This window comes from Zonotrichia albicollis, chromosome 11, assembly GCF_047830755.1.
Source record: "Zonotrichia albicollis isolate bZonAlb1 chromosome 11, bZonAlb1.hap1, whole genome shotgun sequence".
Lineage (NCBI taxonomy): Eukaryota > Metazoa > Chordata > Aves > Passeriformes > Passerellidae > Zonotrichia > Zonotrichia albicollis.
This window is the reverse complement of record NC_133829.1, coordinates 10,368,512-10,395,352: the sequence shown is the minus strand read 5'-3', so window position 1 is coordinate 10,395,352 and position 26,841 is coordinate 10,368,512. Positions and strand designations below refer to the sequence as shown.

At 38.0% G+C, this 26,841-nt stretch overlaps 1 protein-coding gene across 2 annotated transcripts; it reads right to left on the bottom strand.

Moving 5' to 3' along the window:
- Positions 1 to 4,163: 4,163 nt before the first annotated feature.
- Positions 4,164 to 26,048, bottom strand: COPS2 (COP9 signalosome subunit 2). Of its 2 annotated transcripts, none has more exons than XM_074549305.1 (13): positions 25,812 to 26,048; positions 16,715 to 16,828; positions 15,584 to 15,661; positions 14,875 to 15,000; positions 13,487 to 13,597; positions 13,293 to 13,370; positions 12,240 to 12,414; positions 11,043 to 11,221; positions 10,850 to 10,902; positions 8,675 to 8,772; positions 6,840 to 6,922; positions 5,685 to 5,743; positions 4,164 to 4,918 (listed from the first exon to the last, which is right to left on the bottom strand). In XM_074549305.1, exons 1-13 carry the CDS (start codon positions 25,863 to 25,865, stop codon positions 4,774 to 4,776), a joined length of 1,353 nt encoding a protein of 450 aa, XP_074405406.1. In that variant the 5' UTR covers positions 25,866 to 26,048; the 3' UTR covers positions 4,164 to 4,773. The 2 variants fall into 2 exon arrangements, with proteins under 2 accessions (XP_074405406.1, XP_074405407.1); XM_074549306.1 differs by having other exon boundaries at positions 13,487 to 13,576; positions 25,812 to 26,045.
- Positions 26,049 to 26,841: the final 793 nt, after the last annotated feature.

The window sequence follows — 26,841 nt, the reverse complement described above, 5'->3', positions numbered from 1 at the left end:
AATTTTGCTACTAAGTTTTTGACTTTATCTACTGGGTAGTGGAGATATTCTTCCTGAACACAATGGAGGAAACAAACCAAATAAAGAAAATCTAGGTTGACACAAAAATAAAAAATGGGAGACTAAACCAAAATATGTCAGTAAAATGGAAAGGCACTTGGTAATGACTGTATTCAGAATTCAAATCATAGGATTACAAGCAAATCTAAGAGCACACGTGTGGCTACTCACACCGTTACTTATATGGGCTCTGTTTACATCTAGTGGGTACAAAGTCCTGTGAAACACAAGGATTTGATTACACACATCTCACTGAATTCAAGGCAGCTTCTCATATGGAAAGCTTGAACATTTGTACAGGCTTAGTGGCACTGGCATGGAAGCATGAATGAGGGTTGCTCAGTAACAGCCTCCCCCTCAGAGCGAGCTCCACGGCAGCAGCAGCAGCAGCACCTGAACAGGGACTGCAGCAGCACCGGGGGGAGCAAGTGGAAAAGGCAGCACGAACAAAGCAGACTCCAAAATGACACAGTTTTACTGGCCTGGGACTAAAATCTTCAGCATAATTACTGAAAAAGACAAGCCCACAGTGCAGGTGTATCTTGGCACATAAAGCTGTATGTGGCACGGGACAGGGGGTGTCCTGCAGGCAGCCCCAGCAGGGAACAGAGCCTGACCCAAAGCGGGAAGGTGAGCTGGGAGCTGCTCCAGGCAGCTGAGAATCACAGTTCAACAGCGATCACTGCCTGGCAGCAGGCAGAGAGAGCCCAGCTCTCCCACCCAGAGCAGCTGCAGGGCCAGGCAGCAGAGCCAGCCAGGACAGAGCTGCCATGCAGCTCCTCCTAACACGGCCAGGGAAGGATCAGCCTTCACCCTTGCTGGAATGCTTGCACTATTACATCTAAAATTTAGCACTACATATGCAATTATTCTATCACAGATAGTTTGCAACCTATCTTACCACACAGAGGCATTTCAGATGGTGATAATCCTTTCTTAATATCTTAATTAACATTTAAATAGTTGACTAGCTTGTAATGTAGTTTATCTAGTTCACTAACCTGGTTCTAAAATACATTTTTAGCACTATGAAAATAATAAAGTAACAGCTACACTTTTATATTTAAATTCCATATTACCATCTATATAAAGAAATTTACTTCTGTATTTAGGCTGTATTTTTGAGAAAGCAAGGGGTACTGCCCCAAGTGATGTCATTTTACTCTACTCCATACATACACAGCTCCTACTCAAATTAATTCACTACCTCTCAAAGAAAAGAAATATGAAAATACAATCTTCAATTACAGACAATGTTTTAGAGCTGTCAGCTCCTGAATAATTACAAAATTAGAGTTTATTTACAGACTAATATTCAAATAACTTCATTCTCTTATTTTGCTAGGTGCATTTCAGCTGCCTTGCCATTTTTCTGGGGTTTGTTGTTGTTGTTCAATGTATTTTCAGGCCTTTTTAAAAGGAAAATGAAAATAAATTGGTTTCAGATCCAATCCATTAGAATAGGACTTTGAGATGCACAAATACATTCCTTCACAGTATGTTTGACTAAAAATAATAGTAAAAATCTAAAATGCAGACAAAGCACCCACATCCTGCCAGATTTGCCTCTTGTTCAGCATTAATGCATAAGCTGCCAGCGACTCAAAAGAAGGGTTTATATATACACAGCTTAATCACTGTTGTATTCTTACATAAGATTACAACAGCCATTAAAATGTTCTTTTGCAAGCAGTGTTATGGTAACTAGCTAAAATGCCAGTTTGTCTTGTACCAGCAGCAATAAGAGGTGTATAAAATCACCCAAGAAGTTGTGACAAGTGTGGGTCTGACAATTAACAACAATTGCAGGAATTTAATGATTGGACCCAAGACTGAGAATGCAGTGAGGCTGCTTACCATGTCTCAAACAACCTGCAGTGCAATGGTATTTCTTGGGAAAAAAAATCATTCACCCTCTTCTTCAAATGCTTGTTCACTTTTCCTGAGGAGACAGAAATGACATCAGAACCAGATCTACCAGGGACTACAGGAGGGCTACAGCAACTGTTGGTGATTTATTGCTACTGCACTTGTCTGACAACAGAACTCCTCAGTATTTCCCCAGAGAAAATCTTCATCTTCCAGGTTAAGAATTGAGAGAACTCAGAAAAGGGGTAGAATCCCTTAGGGATTATATAAATCTTCCTTATGTGCCTAGAGCACAGATGCTAAGGCACTGTACACATCAGTAAGACCTGAAGAATGCCAAAACACACAACCATTTCTTAGAGGTAGACTGACCCTTTTTCTGTCTAAAAACATTGCTAGCCCTCACTGTTCAGACTGACAGTCCTTGACTACTTGCAATAGTCCTACAACAATTAATCCTTCAGAAGAAAAACATAAAACAAGGGAACTAGATGGACATGACAAGATGTACTGCAGTATTCCCATTTCCTTCTTGAAAAAAATCCCAGAATGCCACAATGCCTCCCCAGCAGACATATCTGGGATGGAAAAGGTTACATCAGGTACAACACACAAAGTCAAGAAGACTTTTATTTTCAGTGATTTTAAGTTTATGGACAGTTCTCTTTTTCCCCCTCCTTCAGAAGAGAGGACTTGTTCCTTCCCACAGCAAGGGTGGTGGGAAATGGCACAGACAGGAAATCTACTCAAACAAATACTCAAACACTGTCCCCATGGGAAGGAAAACCTTGACAGAGCTGTGACAATCCTTGTCCCCATGGTAGGAAGAATCCTGCAAGATCTCTATCCAATATAAAATCTCTGGATGTGTAGGTAAGGGTCCCAAGGACTGTGCACTGTTGTTACGTTCAACTTCACATCACCAGGTATTACTGGAATTTTCCAAGTAAAAACTACATTACACATCACAGCATTATAAGGAAGCAAAATACAAGGTGCTTTAGTCAAATGTTATATACAAATTTTACAAAAGAAAAAAAAAACCTTTGCTTAAAAATTTAAATTTTACTATTATTTTAAGTAAGTGGATAAATTAAAAACACCTATTGGTAAAAAAATACATGAGTGAAGAAGAAATTCTCACCCAAGATTCAATAACATGCTACTCATGGTACACATTAAGTTTTATGGTGTAAACACTAGTAAAAAAAAATCACTTGCTTTGACAACTGCAGAACAAAATAATTTTCTAAGGGACATAACTATTCCTTAGATTGAAGTTAATTTTATCCTATTTAATTATACCCTGTTACCAATTTAAATCCTGCCCTAGAACATTGAGTTTACCACGCTGCCTTTCATGTATGTGATGAACATTTGTAATTTATTAGACTTTTTCATTATTTTTGAGGTGTTGTTAATTACTCTACATACAGATTTTTCCTTTTACTGTTACAATGCCTGTGTGTGGCACTGCTTGTGTACCATCACCCACTACTCTCTGCTTTAAACTGGAATACTTGCATTTATGGAAAATTTCACCCTTTTTACTACATTTCTGAGACCTGCAAGAGAATTTTTCTGTCAGCTCCAATCTGCTACAGGAATAAAATTTGCTGTGGTCAACACTTTATTTATTTTAAAATGACCTGGTGATCCCAAAATCTTAGGCCACAGAAGGCATGTGGCAATACTGTGGTAGGGAACAGCAGCTCTGAAGGGATTGCTGTGCATTCAAACATTTGGGACAGAACAGATTCCATTACCAGCAGGGTCACTGCAGTGGGTCCCCACTCCATACACACATTGTGTCATTTTCTGTACACTGGATCTGCTCAAAAAGAGCACAGATTAGGCAAAGAGAGAGAAAAATCAGGGTCTGCATCTCTGTTCCCACCGAGCTGCATGGAAAATCTCTATTCTTAAAGTAGCAAAATGAAAACCAAGAATATCCCTGAGAAATGCCAAATACCCACCAACATACCTAGACTGATAATAGTTTGGCATATTGAAGCTAAAAGTTAGTTAGCAACACTGCTAAATGTCAGCTCTTTAGTATTTATGTTTCACTATTTATAAAAAGAAAAATCAACAGCACACATACCAAGGGGGTCAGACTTAGAATCTCCATATTGTCCTTCACAAATGTGATGAGATTGAGTAATACCTATTTTCTTTTAAAAATAACACAAGTGAAATTCAAGTATAATGAAAGCACATCAAGAAACAAACTGTACAATTTCTGAACTGCACTGTTTATTTTGCTGCTTGAAACCTAAGTGACAGTATGCCACTATAATTATGGGGTTTCTTCTAAACCTTTACTACACTGCAGGTACAGAAATATATGGACACATTTTTGGAGAATTGACATTTTGCAAAATGCAGCAAACATTTCAATTTATACATGAGAAAAGGAAGTGTTCAAAAGGGTAGCATTTCAAGTTATTGCAGGTTATTTCTGTGAGAGAATTTCTGCAGGTAAAACATGTTTAAATTTAACCAACAGTAACGTGTCAGTGTACTTAAAATCATGACAAAAATCTTCTCTCTGGTCATTAATTGCCCCTTGACAAATTACTAGGATGTTGTATGTTTAGGGCAAGATGTCAATACAGCATAAATCCCGTGGCATTTTGGTTTTCTTCTGGAGATTAAAGCTGTTTTTTTCTTGGGATAAATGCAGCAGCAAAACACAAACCAGCTGATCAAAAAAGCACTTCTGCCATAACTCCAATAATTTCAGGGCACACCAACCGACAGTAGTTTTGCCATTCCCAGTTCTTTTAAGGTTTACATCACTGCACAGTTGCCTTAAGTAGGTTTGTAGAAGCTTGGTTTCTGTTAGGCCAGCTTGCTGACTACAGCCTGGTTGAGAGAATTTAGTTGGTTGGTCCATTTATCTAACGCAGTATAACGTGCACCACCTCTCTTCTGATGGTCCAGTTCTAGGAGCTGGTTGACTTGATCAATTCGGCCATGTATAGTGCTAGGAGCAAATAAATAAAAACTATAAATTGCTAATGGACATGGAAATAGGAGCTAACAATGAATCAGAGGTAAAAGAGGAGGGCTTATACAAGAGAGGCACAAAGTCCATTTCAGAATTCAGCACTTTTATAATTACTGTCCTGGGCAGTAGTGCCTATTAAGCTGTCATCATGACTGGAAATCAAACAACTAATTCATTGGGCAATGCATGTTTTATCTGCTTGGCTATGACCCCACACAAAGTCTGAAGCAATATGACATAAACAGTTCTTGAAAGTCAAAGAATCATGAAAAATGGAGATTTATGTGAAGTCAAACAATACAAGCCCATGTATATATGTATTATATATTTGTAGTAGTTATAACAAGTTACTCTCCAGAAAAATAGGTTTTACAAATTGTAGTTAAATTTTTCTAGTTAAGAGAGCAGACTACCAATCTGTCAACTTGAAAATGAATTCAAAAATATACATGGGTGCAAGCAGCAATTAGTAACAATAACAACTTTCATAATTTTATAATAATTCACTATTTAATTAATATTTAAAGAAAGAAGATGCTCCCTGTATAATTTTCTTGGTTCCCATCCTTCAAACATAACTTTACTGCTCAGAAACCAAGCAAATACAAAATCAGCACTGTTACCTTTCACTTCTAGAATCAAACAGTATTATCACAATGCCCCAAAATAGTTTTGTTGCCACTTCTCCAGTTTGATTATTTTAAAGTAATCAAAAATCAATAATCAAGAATCAGGTACATACTTATCCAATATGCACTGCACAAGCAAGCTTTCCACATCAGCTACATCTATGTTTAACTCCTGAAACAAAAATAAAACTCATTATGCTGTTACTATGTTCTGCAACATTAAAACCCCCCAATCTTTATTTTCATATACAGAATTTAGTTTAACCTGTTTCTTACTGTTCATAAGTATCAATTCAGTAATGATCAATTAAGCAAAAGACTTCCACCCAAAGGACACATGGTCAAGAATCAAGAGACCAGTAACCTCTCAGAAAAAACTAAAGAGGCAAAAGCAAAATTTTAGAAGCTCCAGAAATGGGTTCCTTTACTGACTTACTGAGAAAACAAACAGATAAAAAATATCCCAAACCAAATAACAACAAAATAAACCACAACCACAAAAACCTAGGAAATAAAATAAGACAATAATTATCAGAAAAGAATGGATCTCCACTCAAAACCATTTAGAGACATAATTGCATCTTCTGGCTCAAGCAAGTTCTGCAAATGTTAAGTCTAGCTTAACAAAAACAAGTATACCAAGTTCTAAAAGGAATTTAAGCATAAAAAACCAGGCATCCCTAATATTTCGTGATGTATTTTGTAATGCTGTGAATTTTTGCAGGCAAAATCACAGACCCACAGGAGATGGGAATAGTCATATATTACTACTGGGGTTTTATTTCATTCTTTGTGGATTAGGCAGTGAAATCAGGGATTCTATGGTAATACTGGGTTTGTTCTACTACCACAGTTCTGTAACTACGTATGTGAACATAGCTTAGGAGCAAAAGAGGTTAGAATTTTGATTTTTATGTACATAAAATTTATGTTCATAATTACATTTTTATTATACAAATTTCACTTCTTATACTTTTCCTAAGAAATGTGATTTTTCTACACCAAGTAGAAATATGGTAGTTGAGTATTTTAGAAGTATATCATAGTACATATTATAATAAGCAGTTGGATGACACTTGAAATTTACACTTTTGCACTGCAAAGCTGCCAGCAAGTGCATCATTAGTACTTTATGTTTAGAGTGTATTTCAGATGTTCTATTTCTGGAAGCAAATTTTTTTATTTAAAAAAAATTAATTTTTTTATTTAAAAGCTTTTATTCACACTTAATAATTTACTTAAACAAATGCAAGGCTACTGACACATACCTTAGAAATAAAAGGAATATGTATTCTTGTGTAAGGCTTAATTAATTTTATAAGCACTTGTGTTCTGATGTTTCGCAAAAGCTCTGTAAGAGAAGAAAACACAAACAGTGTAAAAACAACAGTACTGAAATAAAGCTGCAATACCACTCCATACAGAAAGGTGCTACCTTCCAAGACCATGGTGTTTAGTGTAATTCAGTGGGTGGGGAAGCCCAGCAAAATAACAAGGACCCTCCTTTTCCAGGGATCCAAGCAATATGGAACTCTGAAGGTGGACAGACAGAGCTGAAAACTGTTCAAACATGGAGCAACATGTTCTCTGGTAAAAATTTTATTTATTCAAGTTAACTGGATAGATCATAAAAATCATTGCCTGGTGTGTCTGGCCCCCTAATTTATGGCTAGAATGTTTGCTGTGTACAAAAGTGAAAAGGGGCTTAAAGCCATGCAATTTAAAATGTCTGAGCATTTAACTTCATAGAGAGTATTCACATTTAAAGTTAAAAGTCAGGGCCCAATGGTGTAATTACAATGAGGAACTGAAGTTGTATAAAATGGTCTGCATGGAAAGGCTCATTTTGCTTAGATAAAATAGTGCAGTAGTTTTTTTAAAGACAGTTGGGATAAAATGAAAGCATAAATTATAAATTAACAGAGAAAAAAAACCCTAGATCCATTTTTACTTGTTTAAACAAGGACTGTTTATATAATAATATACCACTGAACACCAGATTATGTGTCTCAATAAACTATGGAGATTAAAACAACGAGGCAAGGTATGTACACATAACCATGAACAAGTTGTGTATCACTGCAGAGTGAACGTGGTGAGACATCAGTAGCATATAAGGAGTGACACTCAATTCCCTTCAATGCCTTAATTCAGCTTCCTGCTCTTGCTCTCCAGTTCTGGCACACCTTCCTCCATGAGCATCCAGCTCTGATCTTACCAAGTCTCCCCCCAAGACTGCAGCTCACCAGCAGTCCACATGAACAGCAGCAGTGGGTTATATTTAGTTTCCCCTGCTGTTTGCCCTGGTCTCTTTTACAAACAAGTATAAGGAAACCAGGTCTCTGGATTTAACTCTTTTCTTTCAATAACTACCCAGCTAAATGATCCTGCACTGCCACAGTCAGACCCACTCTTGAAAAACAACAGTTAGCTGAAGAACTGAGCACTGTATTCAAGTGAAGAGACTCTTGAATTCTCAGATACATGAAAAATGGGTGAGGTAACTTTATTTTGTCACATTAATGGAACAGAAGGGCATGTGTTAATGTGCTCCCATTATATTAAGTAGAGGTGCTATAACTCCAAATATTGTTTACAAGATAGAAATGAAAAGTATGCATCTTTTAATATGTTATATTACTATATATTTATTAGTGCAACCTTCATTACACTGTCTATGTGTAATCTGTGTAATCTGAATGTGTAATCTTTTGTGTAATCTGAAGCAGTAAATTATAACCTAGCAAACATCAAAGTGCGTGAGACTCATCCGAACCACCTTCAGAGATGAGGCTTGCTCTCATTTCACTATTCCAAAAACAATATTCAAAGTATTCAAGTGTCTTAACACCACCATAGATATCTTACAATATCCACTCCTCTAGAACTTTCTCCATCAACTCTGCATATCTTTGCAGTCATGCCACATGCCTGGATGCAAGTTAGCCCTGACCAACTTCTAAATAACTTGTAAAGGAATAATCCACAAGTAATTACAAGGAACTCAGTGCCAAAAAGAAAAATAAACCAAGGTGGGGAAGAAAAAAAAAAGGAGCTTACTAAGTAGTGAAAACAGAAATGATTATAACAGCCTTTAAAATACCTTCAATGTGCTCCCTTATGAAGGGATCGTCCATGATGTTGCTGTGATTTGTTTTCAGAATCTTCTCAAATTCAGTGATGTCATTATTCTGATAGGCACTTCAGAAAAAAACCAAGGGAATGAATTATTCATTTTAAAAGTAAAACAGACTCATAAGATTATGTTCCACAATTTCTAAAAAAACATGTATTAATCACTGGTGGAAAATATTTCTATTCAGAACTTTTATATGCAAAAACTCGATTTCAAGATGAAATGCAGCAGAAATGACCTTTCTCCTGTTTCAATTTTAGCAACATTTACTGAAGTTTGAACTTTTACTGAAGGTATGAACATTTAGTTGTTCCACAGTGCACTCTAGTTTAAAAACTTTTGTACTTTAAGAAGCTATTCTTAAATACCCTGTTTTGAAAAGTATCATTACATGAATTTTGGCTTCATGAAGTCATACTTTATGGAACAAATAAGAGCTAAAAAGAGTCTACAGGGCTGTTGCTGTCTCTACAATGTCCAGCTTAAGCTGAATGCTAAAAATACTGAAAGATGAAAGAAATACGGACTTCCAGGATTATTCATCACTAATTTTGGCATAATATTACTTTTTAGATTTTTATTTATAGCTTATTTGTGTATATATCCTTTCATGAGTCAATCCTGTCATCTAAGAAAGCATTGCAAAAAGAAGGTGCCACCACAGCATCATTTAAAGGCCAAGAGCTTCAACCTCTGAAGAAAGGACTTTTTCTTGAAAAACATTCTTTCAAAACAAAACTTTCAATTTCTGTTTAAATACTAACATCAAACATTTTAATAAAAACATCTATTTGTCCTTCATATTCTGTACATTCTAAGATTGTTTTGAAACTGGTCAAAAGAAGATTCATCTGTTATTAAAATGACCAAGAAAACGACCTGTTAAGGCAGAACTTGAGCAGCTTATAAATAGTTATGTGAGTGGCATGGACTGTATCACATGAAACCAGTAAATTTTACTTCATAATAAAAGAAATTGCATTTCTGTATATTTTATTGTTTATTTCATAAGTCTTTTTATTATATGTAAAGCATGCAAGTTCCCACTGTAGAGTACAGGAAGGATTAAAAACATAACTAATATTTGAAATTAATTTTATCATCACACATTTCTTATCAATATTGCTTTAAATGTGTTATTAATTTTAAAGAAGGAGTTATACTCAAATGTCAAGATAAAAGATATAAATGAGAAACATGAATAAAATCAGATTGCGTAAGACCATCTGGAGTTCCTTCTGCCTCAAATTCACATGAAACTATGACAGTGAATTAGAAAAAAACACATCTAAAGTGGAAGGAGTTACTGGAAATAATCCCTTACTAAACTGCCAAATAATTGATTCAATCACCATGTCAATAATGGATGAATGTCCTCACTTTCAGAAACAATTTGTATGTATACAATGGTAAAGCACAACAGCAGTATCACAGCAGTTTGTTCCCACCCAGATAAACTGTTTCAAAATGTGAGCAGACATCACTTCTTATGGAGGGAAAATATGGGAAAAGAGCAGAGGCAGGCCAGAGAGGACACAGTAGGTGAGCTTCAAAACCCAGTGTACAAAACCTGCCTCAGTTCATTGACCTAATGAGCTTCATGCACTGGGAATTCTCACAGTTGCCTGTGAGGTACAGGTAATGAGGTGCCTAAGAGATAATGAGGCTTTCTTTTGATTTTTCACTTGTTTGAAGGATACAGGAGATCACTGAGCATTAAGTTTCATATTCCTAGCTTAGGAACTCATGATATATCCATGCAGCAAATTATTCTACTGGCTTTGGTATGAGATGTCACTCAACTCAATTTCTCTTATGTAATCAGCCAGAGCCCAAAAAGACCAGTTGCAGTACAAGATGGGACAACTTTATTTAAGGGGAGAAAAGAGGGTTTTGTCCCACCTAAAGTGGCAAAAGCACACAGCTTCAATACCCCTACATGGTGTGGCATCTATACTATGGCCACTCGTAGTTAGTTTCTAAAGAAAAACAATCCTTGAATATTTGCCCAATATTTATCAATAACTGTGTTAAGGGTGCAGAGAAAAGCCATTTCTAAAAACGTTCCCTTTCAAGTTTAGACAGTATATCTTTTTTCTTTTTATTATTTTGTTCCCTTCTCCAAAAAAATTAAAATCTTACCTTACTAAATTCGTCATTGCTAGAATCTCTGGATCATTTTTGTATGGTTTAGCCTACACAGAACAGAAAGCATAATATGCAAATTCACATTTTTTTTTTTCATTTCCATCCTTTGGGTAATTTCTCTATATATTCAGAAAAGGGTGAGGGGATGGGGGGTGGGTGCGTGTGTGAAGGAGAAAGAAAAAAATACCTCCTGAGAATCAAATGGATTTATTCCAGACTTCATGAGCATGTTTGCTAAGACCAAATATTTTAAGCAAGTGGTTCTTCTGGGGCTCCCTGATTCATCGTAATTCTTGAATGCTTCAAAAAAATCAGTATGTGCCTTTTCAAACTCTCCTTCTCTTAAGTGCATTTTGCCTCCACATTCTGAAAAGAAAACACAGATGAAAAGGAACACTGTGTGCTTGTTGCTGGCTGCAATAATTGTACTCAAGTTCCATGCTATTTCTAAATAGATTACTGAAACATTTTCAGAAGTGATTTAGTTCTCAGAAATCATTAGGAAAAAAAAGCATTAAGGCCTTAACATATAGCACTGCCATTTGAATAAACCCATTCCAAAGAGGAAAAAACAAAACCCAGCCTACACCATAGAACTTAAAGAACACTAATCCTCATAGCCAATAATTACGTCACCATTATGTTACAATATTGCAAAAACTGAGATAGAATTTATCTCCATTTCAGTGGCAACAGACTTTGTATATTTATGGAATTTTCCCTATCTGTTAAGGAAAAACACACAGAAAAAATGAGAAATACTTTCTGTATCCTTTTATTTCTGAAGTACCCACTGCTGCCTGATTGTCTGTGCAGCATCTACACCAGGGAAAGGAGGAAGGCATAACAATGTTCTGAAGAAAGCTGATTTTTTTCAAGACACACGGCTTGCTTCCACTACAATTCATTATTGCAGATAATGAATTATATTTTCAAACACATCTTAAAGCCCTTTGGTTCCTGCTGAGTTTTAGTGAGGTAAGACACAAATTTATAAAAGGAGATTGCAGGAACAGCAGCCTTTCTGCCAGCAGTCCCTTCTGCCAGCAGTCCTGTCAAGCCTTTGTTTTTATGCCATGCAGATGCCTTTGCATTCTTCTTTTGCTGCCTCCCCTGGTGTCAAACAGCAAGTCCTCCCCTTGTCTTTCTACTGCTTCTCTCCTAGCAGTTATTTAGCCAACTGTCCTGCCCTTCTGACCAGTGCCTGTGGTACCTGGGCACCAAAACTGCAGAGCTGCAGTCCTGCAAGAAGAAAATGATGAGACTGAATCTCCAGAAGCCTCTGTCTTTATAGGTGGAACTGGAAAAAAACCACTGGTTATCAGATTTTCATGGAACAAATCTCTGCAACAGAAGACAAATGAAAAATTCAAGATGAACTTGCCTCTGATAACTCCCATGATCAGTGGATGAGGAATGGCTGACTTGATGTGCAATGACTGTTCATATAGTGCTTTAAGTTTTTTGTTATTTTTCTGTGCTGTATACATTTGAATTTCCAAAGCATAGATTTCCAATAGTTGAGTACCTTTTTTTAGATCATCTTCCCCATCATCAGTCTAGGACAGATTAAGTAATAAATACTGTGAAATTTTAAGAGAACAGCAATTTCAGTTTTATACTAGTAAAATACTGATAACCAAATACTCTCAGTAATTTCCTGTCAAAAACAAGGATATTCCTGAAATTCTGATGTAACTACTAAGAGAAAACATAGTACTCAAAGAACTTACCACAGGCTACATCTTGAAGCCCTTTATTTAAAACATCATTATTTTCTATTAAATGTTTTTCTCAAAACTTTAATTCTTTTCCACATTCCTTAAGCCACACTCTCAGTATATAAATACGACTGACACAAATGCATATATATATATATACACACACACACACACACACATATATATATATAAAACACATATATATATATATATATATAAAACACATATGACTTTTTTGCTACTTCTAACAGAACCATTTCCCAGATATCTGTAACCTATTTCCATACTGAAGGAGGAAAAGTGTCAGAAACAAGCACAGCAGACTGCATTGGTAATTTATTTTTTTCCCCTTCCAGATGGGAAAGTAACAACTGCACTTTCAGTTTTGAATAAAGCTCACTTGGAATCTTTGCTATATTTTTAAATGAATGTTCATGCATTATAGATTATTGATATGTGCTTCTCATCCTTGCACCTGAAGAGAAACCCAATCAGCAATCATGAATAATTTTTTAAAAATCATCTCTAAGAACAGAATAAAGCACTTAGCATTTTTTATTTATGTTACCAAGCAGATAACAAATAAAATCAGGCACAGTATTTCTTCCCTCTGTACTAAAGCTCAGCAAAATGCCTCAAAGGCCAACAACAGATATATTTAAAAAAAACCATCAATATTGTTTACTAAGGGACAGTGATTTAGAATATAAAGGTACCTGGCATGACTGATGCAGCTGACGCAAAATCTTTTGTAACTTTCCATATTCTTCTCGTTCTAAATATAATTTGCCAAGCTGTAATGAAAAGAAAGTTGAAGTACTGAGGTCTATTAAAATTTCACAATTATAAATTATAAGAATTAGCTGAAGGTGTCAAAGAAAAGCAAAAAATAGGAAGTTATATATTTTACCTTTGTGTTTGTCTTAAACCACAATCTATCATTCTTAGCATCTTTCAGAGCTTCAAGTGTTGTTTCATAGAATTCCTGAAGCAAATCCATCTGACATAAAAAATCAGAATTCTATAATTGTAAACAGCAAATTTGTACCTGTTAATAAAGTCAATCTGAACAAACTAAAAGTGCATGCTTGAACTTCAAAATAAGAAAGGTATCTGCATCTTAGTTTATGTTTGCATTTAAACTGCAAACAGCTTCTAAAATAACCAAATTAACTACATTACCTTTTCTTATATGAAACAGATATAATTAAAAAGTATTCACATTTTAAGATTTGTACCCATCTGTGAAAAATGAAAGCCACCTTATAAAACCCATTTTATATAACCAAGGCAAAGAACTCTGATGTTTTGTAACAAACACAGGCAATATTGTTCCCACTTAAAAGAATAAAAATAATTTACATATCAAAAAGAAAATATGCTTTACAAAAAAAGAGGAATATGGTCAAAGGAGAAGATGTCTTCTTCTTTCTGGAGTGGCAATGCTGAGTGGAAGAAAGCTCTTGAGTGCATCAAAATAATTCTTTGCATAAAACCAAAACAACCCCATCTGAAATGGGAATTAAAGTGCTGAGTGTTACCTTTTACAAGGGTTCTACAAAGAATGCATTAGTATTGTTCATGCCACTGTTCCTTTGGAGATAACAAATCTGTGACCATACATTAAGTTGAGACTTCCAGACTGTCCCTGCAGGTCTGGCTCAGCTACAAACCAGAGACACTGAGCTCTGCCAAGAAGGGACAGTGTGAGACAATCCTTTAGACCTCAGAGTAACCCAGCATTCAAGTTCCACCTCTAAGAGTGGCAGGATTGTGACAATGACCAAGGACTCAGCTCTGATCACCAATGATCCTCCATAGGAATGTGCTGCTTTAGGCAGGCAGTGAGGGAGCTTCCTTTTCTTTGTAAAGCTCTTACAACAACTCAGGAGGAGCTGGGCTGTGCATTGATGGACATGAACCTCACCAGCACAGTGCACTGGACAGGCAGGATTTCACACCAACACATCACTGCAAAGATTCCCCTTCCCCTCCCCCCCAAAAAAACCCCCACATTATTTAATTAAAAATTATGTTTGAAAGGGTACTTCTATTGTGTAGCTATGCTAAAAAAAAAAAAGAAATTTCAGGTAAATGTTGCCAAAAAAGGACAACTTTATGAAGATCTGTGTTAACAGAATCCACTACATGTGGGAAATATATTTTTACATATGACAGCAAATGAATACTCAAAATTCCTCTATTAAGATCAAAAAAGGCCAAAACAAACATAAAAATTGTCCACAGTTAAAAATGCAAAACTGAAAACTATGAAGATGAAATAATTGATGACCCAACCTGCTTGGAAGTCGAGATATAATCAAGAATAGAATTGATGGATTTTTCAGAGTAATTTCTTGTAACTGCACTCCGTATGTAGGTCAATAGCTGTTTATACCTATTCATCATTTCAGGAAAGTTAGTCTAAAAGAAAAACAAAATAACATTAGAATTTTTGTCTTAATTGTTGAAACTGAGATATCTTGCAAGTTTACATACAGGAGAAAAAAAAATTCTTAAAGACAGACAATGCAGTAGTGGTTGCTATTAAAACTTTCATATCACCACTTTATCCATAACCTGCAGAATCAGCAATAAGCTCAGGACTGCATAAAACACACAATTAAAATATTCATCTCAATGAAGAAAACAGAGGTGGCCAGACAACTCTTTGGAATGGCTGCATACACAGCATATAAATTTTTCCCAGTTTTGTCCTGGTGCAGTACACACAGAGAACCATGACCACTGTCAGTGGTGTGACCCCTGAGCCTCACATTTCATGGAGCACCAGCTGCCTACAGCAGTTATTTCCCATCCATTTCGCCTTTGTCTTGCAAACATCACAGCATTTCCCTGCCATATCTGTAGTAGCTATTAAAGGCTGCAAAAGGCAAGTTCTGATAGATTTAGCTGTCATAGCCATAAATTAGAACACTAATTTAAGATCTCTGGATCAAATACATATTTATGCTATTTATTCCCAAGTGATAGCTGTAATTCCTACCAATTTAAAGTTTATTTTAATCATCTGTTTCAGAGCTTTGAATCCCCATTCTCCCTTTTCGCCTTCGAGCTCCAAAACCTGAAAAAGAAGAATTTTAAAAACAATATTTATAAAAGCTTTATTCAAACTTGAGTTGTTTAAAATACACATATCCCATACGTGCCCTTCCCTCCCACTTTGTTCCTTACAAAGTAATGTTTGACTCTGCCCTGTTCTTCAATTTTATTCTTTCCTGTAGTATTGAAAAAGTGAGAGTCAATCTCCTCAGTGTTCACAACTTAGCTGACATAGGGAGGGTGAACCTGATTGTTGCTGTTGTTGTTATTATCTAACAGCAAACCCTTTAATGCCAAACACTAAATTTTAACACCACTCCATAAACATGTAAGCAAAAATAGTTGTAACACCTCCTGCAAAACTGAGGCAACTAAATTTTGACCAAATTAAGTTAAAAAGCTCTTCTGAATTACTATGAAGACGATTCCTTCACAGAGGAGAAACACTTCTAGGTTTTAATGCAACAATGCAAGGAAATGTTTTGTAAGTAAAAACTTTAGAAACTTTTTTTTTTGAAGTCATGTACGTAGTTTTGCTGTACACTATAAATGAGGAAAGAAATGCAAAAATCTATTTTTTCTTTAAAAAGTTGCATCTAACATACTGCTTTCTCATAGCAGTGTGCAAACATTAAAAATTTAAAACTGAGAGGAACAAAAGAAACTGTGTTAGTTAGTATTTATACATTTAAAGCTTTGGAATCAGATAGCAAAGCAAATATAATGTTACATAAGACACTGGGGAAAACACCATTTCATTTAAAAAACCCAAATGGATCTGGTTTCTATTGCTGATGCATGAAAACACATTTAGACCTGTTTAATTAACTTAGTAAATCCTGAAGATTAAAAAGTCAAATCTGTGATAAGACTATACCATGTCCTATTTATTCTCCCTAAGAATGATCCTGAAAGCCAGTCAGGAGTTTAAGATACTCAATAATAAACTTAGCACATTAGTAATTTAAAAAATAAATCCTACTCTTAAAATTTCAGAGAATAACTCAAATGGTACCAAATATTTTAAAATGTGAATTAATATAAAAAGAAGAGATAGAATATAAAGACAGACAACCTTCTGAAAACTGCTTAATGCTGCTTTGGGGTCATCTTCCTTCAAAGCTTTGGAATTGTAGTATTGATTTTCCAGATCCACATTTGGTTCAGAATTGCTGTCCTCCGAATATTCCTACATTTCAAGAAAAAATTAATAATCAGAGAAAAAAAAAATCAGAAAAAAAAATCTGCTGAAAACTAGTAATACATATCACTCCAGCTGGCACAGAACGCTTGTTTGAACAGGCCGTGTTTGGTTTCAGAGCACAGGACAGGTACGGGCCCACATAAGGATTCTCCCTCTCTCCCATTCCCAGGCCAGACTCCCCATGCACCAACATTTGCTGCCAGCAGGTTTCTTCCTGGATTCATGAACTCATAGCTACACCAACTTCACCTTTATGACAAGTACAGATTGTATTACTGAAATTCTGCCAGCGCTGGAGTTTCAGCACAGAGGCCCAAGAGCACAAGGCATTTCTGGGAGGGGGAGAACACGCTGCCCACTGCTCCTCCTGAGGGCACCCAGTGATGCAGCCTTTGGCAGCACAGAAAGGGCTCTGGTCAGCTGCCACACAAGCAATGATTCAGCCATGGAGGGTAGCAAATGCTTCCATGAATGTCTCCATCATCTGCCTTTCTATGCCATAACGATTCATCCTTGTCTAAGGAAATTTAAAAAAAGAATAATGACAATAACACCAGCTGCTTCTGCCCTGAGAAGCAGGAGATGATTATGAAAATGCTAAAAATGATGCCAAAGATGTTGGGGCACAATAATTTAATCAAATAATTATCCATCATGTACACTAGTGCCAAAGAAACTGAAGTATTTACTTCTAACAATTGCTACTTAATTTTTTAAGAAGTACTCTGAGACTACTTCTGATGAAAAATCCCTGCATATTTTATCTTCTTTTGCTAAAGGACAATGCTGTATGTCCAAATTACAAAACACTAATAAAGCTCAAATAATAATTTCATTTGATATTTACATGATTCAAAACCACTTCACACCTCTGCATTTTCAAGCTAACTTCTCTGAACAGGATTTTGGCTATTAGCAGATGAACTGTTCTAACAGAATCGTTTAAATCTCAAAGTTGCTGCTGTCAGAGTAACTCTCCTTGCACCAACATAAGCAATGCACAGTCAGGTTCCTTCCTTTAGGGTGGATTTTACTCTTGCTGTACTTTGTCAGGCACATTTATTCTTTTGTTCATTTGTATATTCCTACTATTAATGGACTCCTCCAAAACCATAGGAAGGAATGAAAAAAGATGAGACAAAAGTTTTAAATTAGCTCTCTCCTCCCTGCACTGCAAGCAATCTCTCAAAGTTTAATTTTACTGAAGTTCTAAAGCAAAAATTAATTATGGGAGCCCACAGTCAAACCAAGTTTTAATAAACATGGTGCTTGAGATATTTGTCCTTCTGCATTTTAATGCTTCTATTTGTAACATGTAGGCAAATTGCCCACGTATGTATTTATTTTCACCCAACAAAGTACTATCATTAGTGAGAATGAATGGACTGAAAAGTTTTGTGAATTCCACAAACCTGTTTTCTGAATTCCCACAGAACTATAACAACATGATACTGAAAACAGCAAAGAAAACAGGAAGCAAGTGTCTTATTTAATTGGGCAGTCTCTCATTTTGGTTGGCTTGTTTTTGTAAACTCCTTATCCTATCCATCCAACTCCAGTGGAGCAGCCATGGGTACACACCCGATGTTACAGCTGTATCGGGCACCTTATACACACAGGCTGCCAAAAATAAACAACAAAGCATTTAAGATATGTGTAATCAGCTGATGTCTTGTTTATGCTTAACTTGGACAATGGGGAATAATTTTGGCAGAAGTGTCTGTTTGCAAAGATAAAAGGAAAGCAAACTAAATTAATTCCTTTTAGGAGACAACGTGCTCCATTAGCCTCAAGCCAGAAACATCTGAACTTTCATCTTAGCTCTGGCAATGATTCTGGATGTGGATTCATGCAGGAAGCCTTTTTTCAGATGATTTTTCTCAATGCTACTTAAATATCCCATAAAGATAATTTTATAATATTAATACATAATAAAGAAGTGTTAAGTCTACTGATATTTTTCCCCCAGCGGAAATGCATTGAAATTCATAAAAAGTACTGGTTTACATTTTCACAGCTATATTTTTTTCTTCACTTAATGCCCATGTGCATCAGACTTAGGATGAAATGGATTCAAAGCTGCAATGGAAATAAGGCTTTCCCACTTCCAGAAAATGTAAGGTGGTTTATTTAAAAAAAGACATATTTAGACTTAATGGCTGTGAAAACTTTAAAACCTCAAACTAAGTATGAGTGGATGCCATTAATCTTTAAGCAATGTTAAAAACCCCAAAGATCAGCCATGTAGATACTGAATCTTATTTCAAGCACTGATGCTCATCATGCCAGTGCTGATATTCAGAAGAACAAGCACTCTGTCTTCTTTTGATGCAGAGATGGATAAGTGCACTAGGATACAAATGCAAGAACATCAAGCTTCTGCCAAAAGCAAAAAAGGAGGAAAGTATAAAGCTGTGTCCTCAAAGTTCCAATTAAGAAAAAGATGAATTTCCTTCTCAGTTCTGAAAACAGAAAAGTTCTTTTAACAATAAATTCAGATAGCAAGAGCCTATTCTTTCCTCACCCTCATTTTCAACACCCCTTGTTCCTGCCTGAACAGGAACCTCAAACCTTATAGGTAGAAAGTTTGCTGCAAATCAGGTAGAAATATATGGTTTACAAATAGGATTTCTACATAACTCTAAAAATTTCCACTACAGCATCCAGACCTAACAATTTGCATAGTGACGAACATACTTAATTAGAACTCTGAGATATAAAAGCAGCTGGATGATATAATTTATCTCTAGCTGATGTAAAAAAAGTAAGAGGCCTAGGAATTTTTAAAACTAAGGTCCTGTTGATATTTTTTAAATGAACATGAACATTATAAGAACAAATGAAAAAAAAGGGCATTCTGAGTACACAGAAACCCATTGCTCTTTGAAACCCATTGAATTTTTCCTTCCTCTGAGGATCATCAAAACAAACAATTGGGGTTTTTATCACCACTCAAGAAATTTGAAAGCCCTGGTAAGAGCTTGAAAAAACGCAGTTAAATAAATCAGGATATTATTAAAGCATTGCTATGTTGAAAATCTTAATTATGGCATTGTAAATATAATCAGTTATATTCAATCCTAAGCCATCCCATTGCTTTTTGGAGGAAGAGAAATTACTACAGTAGCTCAATTGTAACAGAGATAAAACCTCTGATGGAGTTTACTCTGTCTGGAACGTCGTTCTTTCAAACAGTTTTAATAAGAGTTAAATTAGTATCAAGAAACCAATTTATTTAAGCAGCCTTTATTATGTTACATATTTTCATAGAATTTTATCTAGTAAACAGCTTTAAAACATTGAGCCTCAGCTTCTAAAATGAGCACACACAGAAGTCAATTCACCCGAGTCAGCTTTAGTCATCCTTTTCAGTGCCCGGCTCCATCTGCAGAGTGTCCAGCAGCAAAGGCACACGAACAGCACCCAGCGCTCCGGCTCCTCCCATGCTGGCTGCTCCCGGCCTGCCCCTTCCATCCCTGGGTGCTCCCAGCCTGCCCCTTCCATCCCTGGCTGCTCCCAGCCTGCCCTATCCATCCCGGCAGCAGGCAGGGCCCTGGGCTGCTCGGCTCCTTGCTGCTTTCTGACAACTGTGCCAGGAGCTGGGTCAATGTGGCCTCCAGAGATTATCACGGCCCCTGAGCTCGGGCCGGAACAGGGCCAGGGACACGAGACTGTAACAGTGTATCAGTGACATTTCAATGTACACGTCTGGCATTCTGTTAGAGTGGCACACTGACCTGCTAAAGTTCTACATGAACAAAAACAAAGATACAAGTATTTTGTCAAATCTACTGTTGTTACCAATTTTCTGGTCTCCCCTCTTGCCTGAAGCACTTCTCTAATTTCTACATCTACTTCTTACCTAAACTTGTGCTGCTCCGTTTATCATTTGCCACCACTACAGGAACTGAATTCCTACTTTACAAACCTTTTTTAATAAAAGGAGCAGGGGGAAAGCAGCTATGTACAGGCAACTTCTCAGAAAAAAAGGCAATACAAAGAGTTCTATTTCTGTAAAAAATTATCTTTCAAGGACATTGTTGAAATGCTTATTACTATTAATTGTCAGTTGCTGGTGATTTTACCAAATTTCATCCATTTGACTGACTCAAACAATTTTTTTATGAAGTGCAATTGTTTCTGAGAGCAATTCTGGTACAAATTTGGTTTTACTTCAGCTAACTTTGTTTCATAACCATGGCATTATGCAGTTTACTAAGCACAACTTTCTCTGCATTTGCTCCTCCTCACCTGCAGGCACCAGGACAAGCAGCAACTACCAGGTTCTACCTGCATTGGCCGGTTGGTATCCAGGCACATGAATAGAAAGACAGCAATCAGACTGGAATGCAAAATAGCAAAGAGGAAAAAACAGAGGCAAATCCTGAGAGTAAAACCAGAGTGTGATTTGTGGAAGGAGCCTGCAGCAGCTCAGCCATGCATTGGGAGTCCTGGTTTCTTTTTCTTCACATTGCAGGTCTCTGTTCTGCTGCTACTCCCTAGCTCTGCAAGTCATCCCGTGCCTGCTGGCTCACACCAGGGCTGGCACCAGGAACAGAAGTCTGTGAAACCAGCGATTTGCAATGGCGTCACGAGAGTTCCATGAAAGACAGTGCTCTGCCTTTGTTTTATTTTTTTTTTCAGTTGGAAGATGCACAGAAATGAGACAGGAGACTGCAGAAAGAAAAACCTGATATTATGACATGTAGAGTACAGCAAAAAAGTGCTTTTTCTTTCCACCTCTGTTGTGCAGCTCTGTAGTCTTCTCAAAGTCCAGTTTTCAGCATAACTTAGACCTAAGTTTGGTGTTAAACAGACAGATTTATGTCTCTAACACCAACTGCATATCAGATCCTGGAGAGCACCGTTCTAAATACAGCCCTAAATAACTGTCAAAAGAAGCCAACAAAAACCAGAACTTACCAACACTAGTCAGTGTTTAGATAGAAGGAATTTACTGACTAATTATTCTCAGGGTTTTTGCCTCAATACTTCCTTCTGAGACATTATGGTAATGAGCAAAATAAGCCTCAAATATATTAATTCTGTGTTTGAAGACGAGTCTGAAGAGAATGCATAAAAAATATCACAACACATGCTGAATCCATATAAAATATGAAACAATAACTAATTTAGAGAACAGTATGTCCTATGTCCTCTGTAAAGTACACTTTTTTTTAAAATCACATACTACTGTAATTAAACTCCACTAAGAGAAGAGGGCCAAGTGGATACGCTTCATTTGGTACTTCCCTAGATATGAATACTTGTTTTTGCAGCATTACCACATTCTTGTTTGCAACATATATATGTATTTCAAAAAATGATGATAATATGAAATATGAGCAATTGGGAAGAGGAGACAACATCCACATGAAATTTCAACTGTATCTACTAAAATCCAGCAATAAAAGACAGAATAATGTCTCTGTCTACTGATGAGATTGTTTATCAAGTTTGGTAACAAACAAAAATTCCTTTTGCAAAGGACTCTGTATTTCACTCTGTTGGGAAGAAAGAGACAGCCAACTCATGCAGCTTGAAATAAGTAGCAAGGCTGCATTTGTCCCAATATCATCATATCCCAAAACGGGAAATCCTCAGCAATCCGAAGGGATGCTGCTGCATCTGAGTTGTGCCAACCTCATGAACCTGCAGCCACCTCCAGGGAGCAAACTGATGGCTGCTCATTGGAATTGTTACAGATCTCCCACAAGTCACTGCAACAATACAACTCTGTAATGTAAAAAGACCAGTAGCTTGGAAATATATTTGTCCAGTCTTTCCTCAGATTAATTTTAAAGTTGCATTTCAGAACACACTAAAATGACTCATTCAGAACACCACAGATTCCTTATTTATTTAAAACAGAACAAGTAAACCAGTAGATGTACTACAACAACTGTCAATGTGTTGTCATTGTGCCTGGAACAATCAATTTCTGGAGGAAGACTGAGTTTAGCCTCCAAGTCAATTCTAAATATAGTCTTTTGTCCCAGACTGAAAACAAAAATGGAATTTACAATGGTCCTTCCCTCTTTGTACTTCTCCACCCTCAAGCTGGATCTAGTAAAAATAACTTGTACTGAAATCATGAAAGGCACCTAGCAGCACCAAACTAAAAATTAAAATTGAGCGGCTTTCATAATGACCAGTAAACATTATTCTGTTCATTGAAGCATAAAGTGGAATAATTCATGTTATAATCAAAGCTGTCACAGCACATTACTAGTAAATTGTGAATCTAGGTTCATCCACCCACAAATATAAATGAAATTTCTTCCTGATATCAAGACTCCAGTGAATAAACTCCATTTCTGTAGGAGTAGCTGAGGTCATTTACATGTAAAACTTTGACTTTTTACCTACTGAAAAACTAAACAGAAACAATCCAATACAACCTGGATAGTCTTCAATTGTTTAACAATGTAGTAATTACACTTAATTATATAAAATTCCACAATGAAGCTGGGAAAGATCTGGGACTTTGGAATATCTGCTCACATTTCAGTTCAAGTGTGAAACATTTGCATACTTAAGGAAATTTAACTGACTGGCTCTACATAATCAGCAGGTCAAGTGCACATTGAAGAGGAACAGCCATAATCACTTCTAATAAAAGCTGACAAAATTAATTTTTTGGGGAGTCTTCACTGCAATTGTTATGATGGCAGCTACCCTGGGAGACCTGAACCTACTTTCACCATATTTTGACAAAATAGTTGATTCTTTCATTGACTGTTTCTGTAATCACTGCTTTTCCTCTGGTTCTTATTCACAGCACTCACATGTGCTCTTTTACTTTCAATTCTGCACTGATAGGAGTATTATGTCTTGTACTCATTCTTTTGTTGCAAAGCCTCTTGCAGCAGCCGTGATGCTCAACTCTAGAATCCCCTCACAGTCTTCTCTTAATTTAACAAGCTACCAACATGAAAGGAAGGAATCAGGCCCTATCTTCAGGGCCCTTAAGTTTTTTCTGAAACAGTTCTGTGGAACACTACAATTACAGTCTCAAGCATTTTTGAAAACAACAGTCAATCATGGTTTGTTAGTCCCAGAATGCTGAAGCTAATCTAGCTGGAATGTTTTTACTCTTCAACTCTTGGGTTTTTTCCCCCCATCAATTATGAACTGAAATGAAATTTTAAAAATCTGAAGCTTGGGTACTAGTTGATGCTTTACATGGGTGTACCACGCTGAAAAGAAAAAAATGAATGTGCTCCTAATTATTACAAGCAGTATTTTAAAAATTTTGAAAGGTCTGAACTAAGGGTAATTAATGACAATGAAAATGTTCCAGTAAAAGTAACCCCAGTCAGGAGTGGAAATCTGCCACAAGCAAGGTGTTTCAGGAAGGTTTTTCCAATGAGAAATAAAGTACTTCAAAAGAAACAAACACAGGAAAAAGCACTAGACTTAATTATTCTTGGAGAAAACTGACATAAAGCAGTGTAAGTTTGAACTGCACTTTTATTCACATCTGTTTGGTTTAAAAAATGCAATTCCAATGGTTTCTCTACATGCCCAGCTCTGATGTTATGGAAGGATATGGAACATGAATTCTGATTGTGTTACATGGAAAAAGAACACTACAGTATTTCACATCAGGACACAAATTTCAGTGTTAATAAAAATGATGGAAATTAATTTTGGAACAAAATGTTTTTAATGGTCTCTGTGTATTTCCTTCAGTAACCCTGTCTCTACAGTATGTGAATTCGTTGATAGACTGAAAGGGGAACACAAACAGTTTTTGGAATAGTGACACGAGCAGCTCGTAGGATTTTCATGTCAATGCCTGTCAAGCAAGCACTCTTACATGAATGGAAAGAACCCTCAAAACCAAAAGCAGATGCTTTTATTCTATGTCTACTGTCATCCAACCATTCTAAGCAGTTCCTAACAAAAACTGCCCAGAAACTATTCCAAATAAAATTAGGTAAACATTTTAAGTGAATTCCTAAGCGGCAATGACTATCAAATAATGTGTCAGAGAGCAAGTCTTCCAGAAGCAAGTGTCTGGAGTTTTTCAGTGTAACTGCAACACTGTAAACACAGGTTTAGCTGAAATTAATTAAATAGACTCTCAAGCTTCTACCATACAGTTTTTTGGTTTTTTTTTAAGTCTCTAGTTCTAAATCAATCAATCAAAGTTCAGAAAAGAAAAAAAAACCCAAACAAGCAAACCTCAAGCTCCAATATAACGTAAGGGCAATAGAAATATAATTAATCAGACAAACAGCAATTTTTAAACTTTAAAAGCTTAGGACAAAACTTGATGTTAACATTTAACTAAATGTAACACGAAAACCCCCAAATCTTACAATTAAAACCAAAAAGGGAGTGGTAGAAAGGTTACAAACACTACAAAGACAAAAAGTTAGAAATAAGCGCACCCTTCGGCGCGTTGGATCAGAAACCGGCTGTGAGGCCATTTCTCCTCACTCTCCTTTCTCTTCCCCCTACTTTTCCCCAGTTTGTGGCTCACACAAGCACACGAACGGTATCTGCCCCAGGGGCCTCTCGCCATCGCGGGTGGGGAGAAGGGCGGGCAACTTTATCACTTCACTCCGTGCCCACACTCGGGCCGGGGCAGGAGGAGAGAGGGACGGAGGCAGCGCGCCCGAGCCCTCCCCTCAGCGGGAGCCCTGCGGGGACACCGGGGCCAGCCCGGGGCCCGGGCACCAGCCCGGGCCTATCCACCTGCCCGCCCGAGCTGGCCTGCTTCTCCGCGGAGAGGCGGCCGAGCGGCTGCTCCGACAGCAGCACCCGCCCTCGCAGCCCCTGCCCGCATCCTCCTCCTCGGGAGGGAAACTCATCCTGGATGTCCGCGCTCCCTGCCGGGGCAGCACCCGGCGGGGCGGCCGCTGTGGCGGGTGGCCGCACCAGCAGCGGCCCGCAGCGCCGCCGCGCCGGCGGCACCCCCGGCTGTACCGCTGAGCCCCCGCGCCGCCCCGCGCCCTACCAGATCGTAGTCCTCCTCATCATCGCACATGAAATCATCCTCCATGTCAGACATCTTGGCCGGAGGACGGGCGGGGGGCGGCGGCGGGGACGGCCCCTTCTCCCAGAAGCCCGCGCGGCGCTGCCCAATGTGGCTCCGCTCCGCCCGGAACCCGCTACCGCCCGCGCCTCTCCCGCCCCCGGCCCGGGGCGCTCGGAGCCCAATCCGCGCCGCCCCGCCGCCGGCTCCCTCCCTCTGCTAGCGACCGGCCCTTGGCAACGGCGGCCGGGCGGGGCCTGGTCACTGCGCGCCGGAACCTCCGGGGCCGGCGCTGCCGCTACCCGGAGTGCGCCGTGCTGGCGCCGGGGCCGCCTGCCGTGGGTCCGGCGGGGCGCTGCCAGCCCGGGTTCCCCGCGGAGGCTGCGAGTCTGGTGACTGGCGCGTCTCCGGAAAGGTCGAGGGAAGTGATCCTGCCCCTCTACTCAGCCTCGATGAGGCCGCATTTGGAGTATTGTGTGCAGTTAGGACTTTTACAGTAGGAAAGAGCTATGGAACTCCTAAAGCAAGTCCAGCAGAGAGCTAGTAAATTGGCCAAGGGTCTGGAGAGATCTCTTATGAGGAAGGGCTAAGGAAGCCAGGCCTGTTCAGTCTCAAGAAGAGGTCCCTTCCACCCTGACCCATTCTGTGAAAGCTCGGCCTGTTGCTGTGACCAGCACCACTGCTCAGCTCCATTTTGCTTTACTCAGTATTGCTGAGTTTACCTGGGCTGTGTTTACCATAAACAAATAATACCAGAGCAGCAGTTTTAAAGGCCCGAACTCTGAATCCACAGGCCTTGTAAAGCAATAGCTTTATAAAGATTTTTCCATGCTAATTTCTGCTGCTGTCTTCAACGGAGTGAGGCAAAACCCCCAAGTGAGTAGCTCTGCTTTCCCATCTCCACAAGGCCTGGGCTTCTCACAGACACACAGATGCATCTACAATATTTACTAGGTCTCCAGGTTTTCCTGTTATTGGTCATTTTACACTGTTACAGTTTCTGACAGTGGGT

What these genes read in the sequence shown, in the direction of transcription:
- COPS2 (XM_074549305.1), bottom strand. Translation starts at nt 25,865, where the DNA reads ATGTCTGACATGGAGGATGATTTCATGTGCGATGATGAGGAGGACTAC. An exon ending in CATTAAGCAGTTTTCAGAAG is followed by an intron (nt 15,662 to 16,714) that starts GTTGTCTGTCTT and finishes CTTCTTTTTCAG; the next exon opens with GTTTTGGAGCTCGAAGGCGA. An exon ending in ATATTCCTTTTATTTCTAAG is followed by an intron (nt 5,744 to 6,839) that starts GTATGTGTCAGT and finishes TTTTTGTTTCAG; the next exon opens with GAGTTAAACATAGATGTAGC.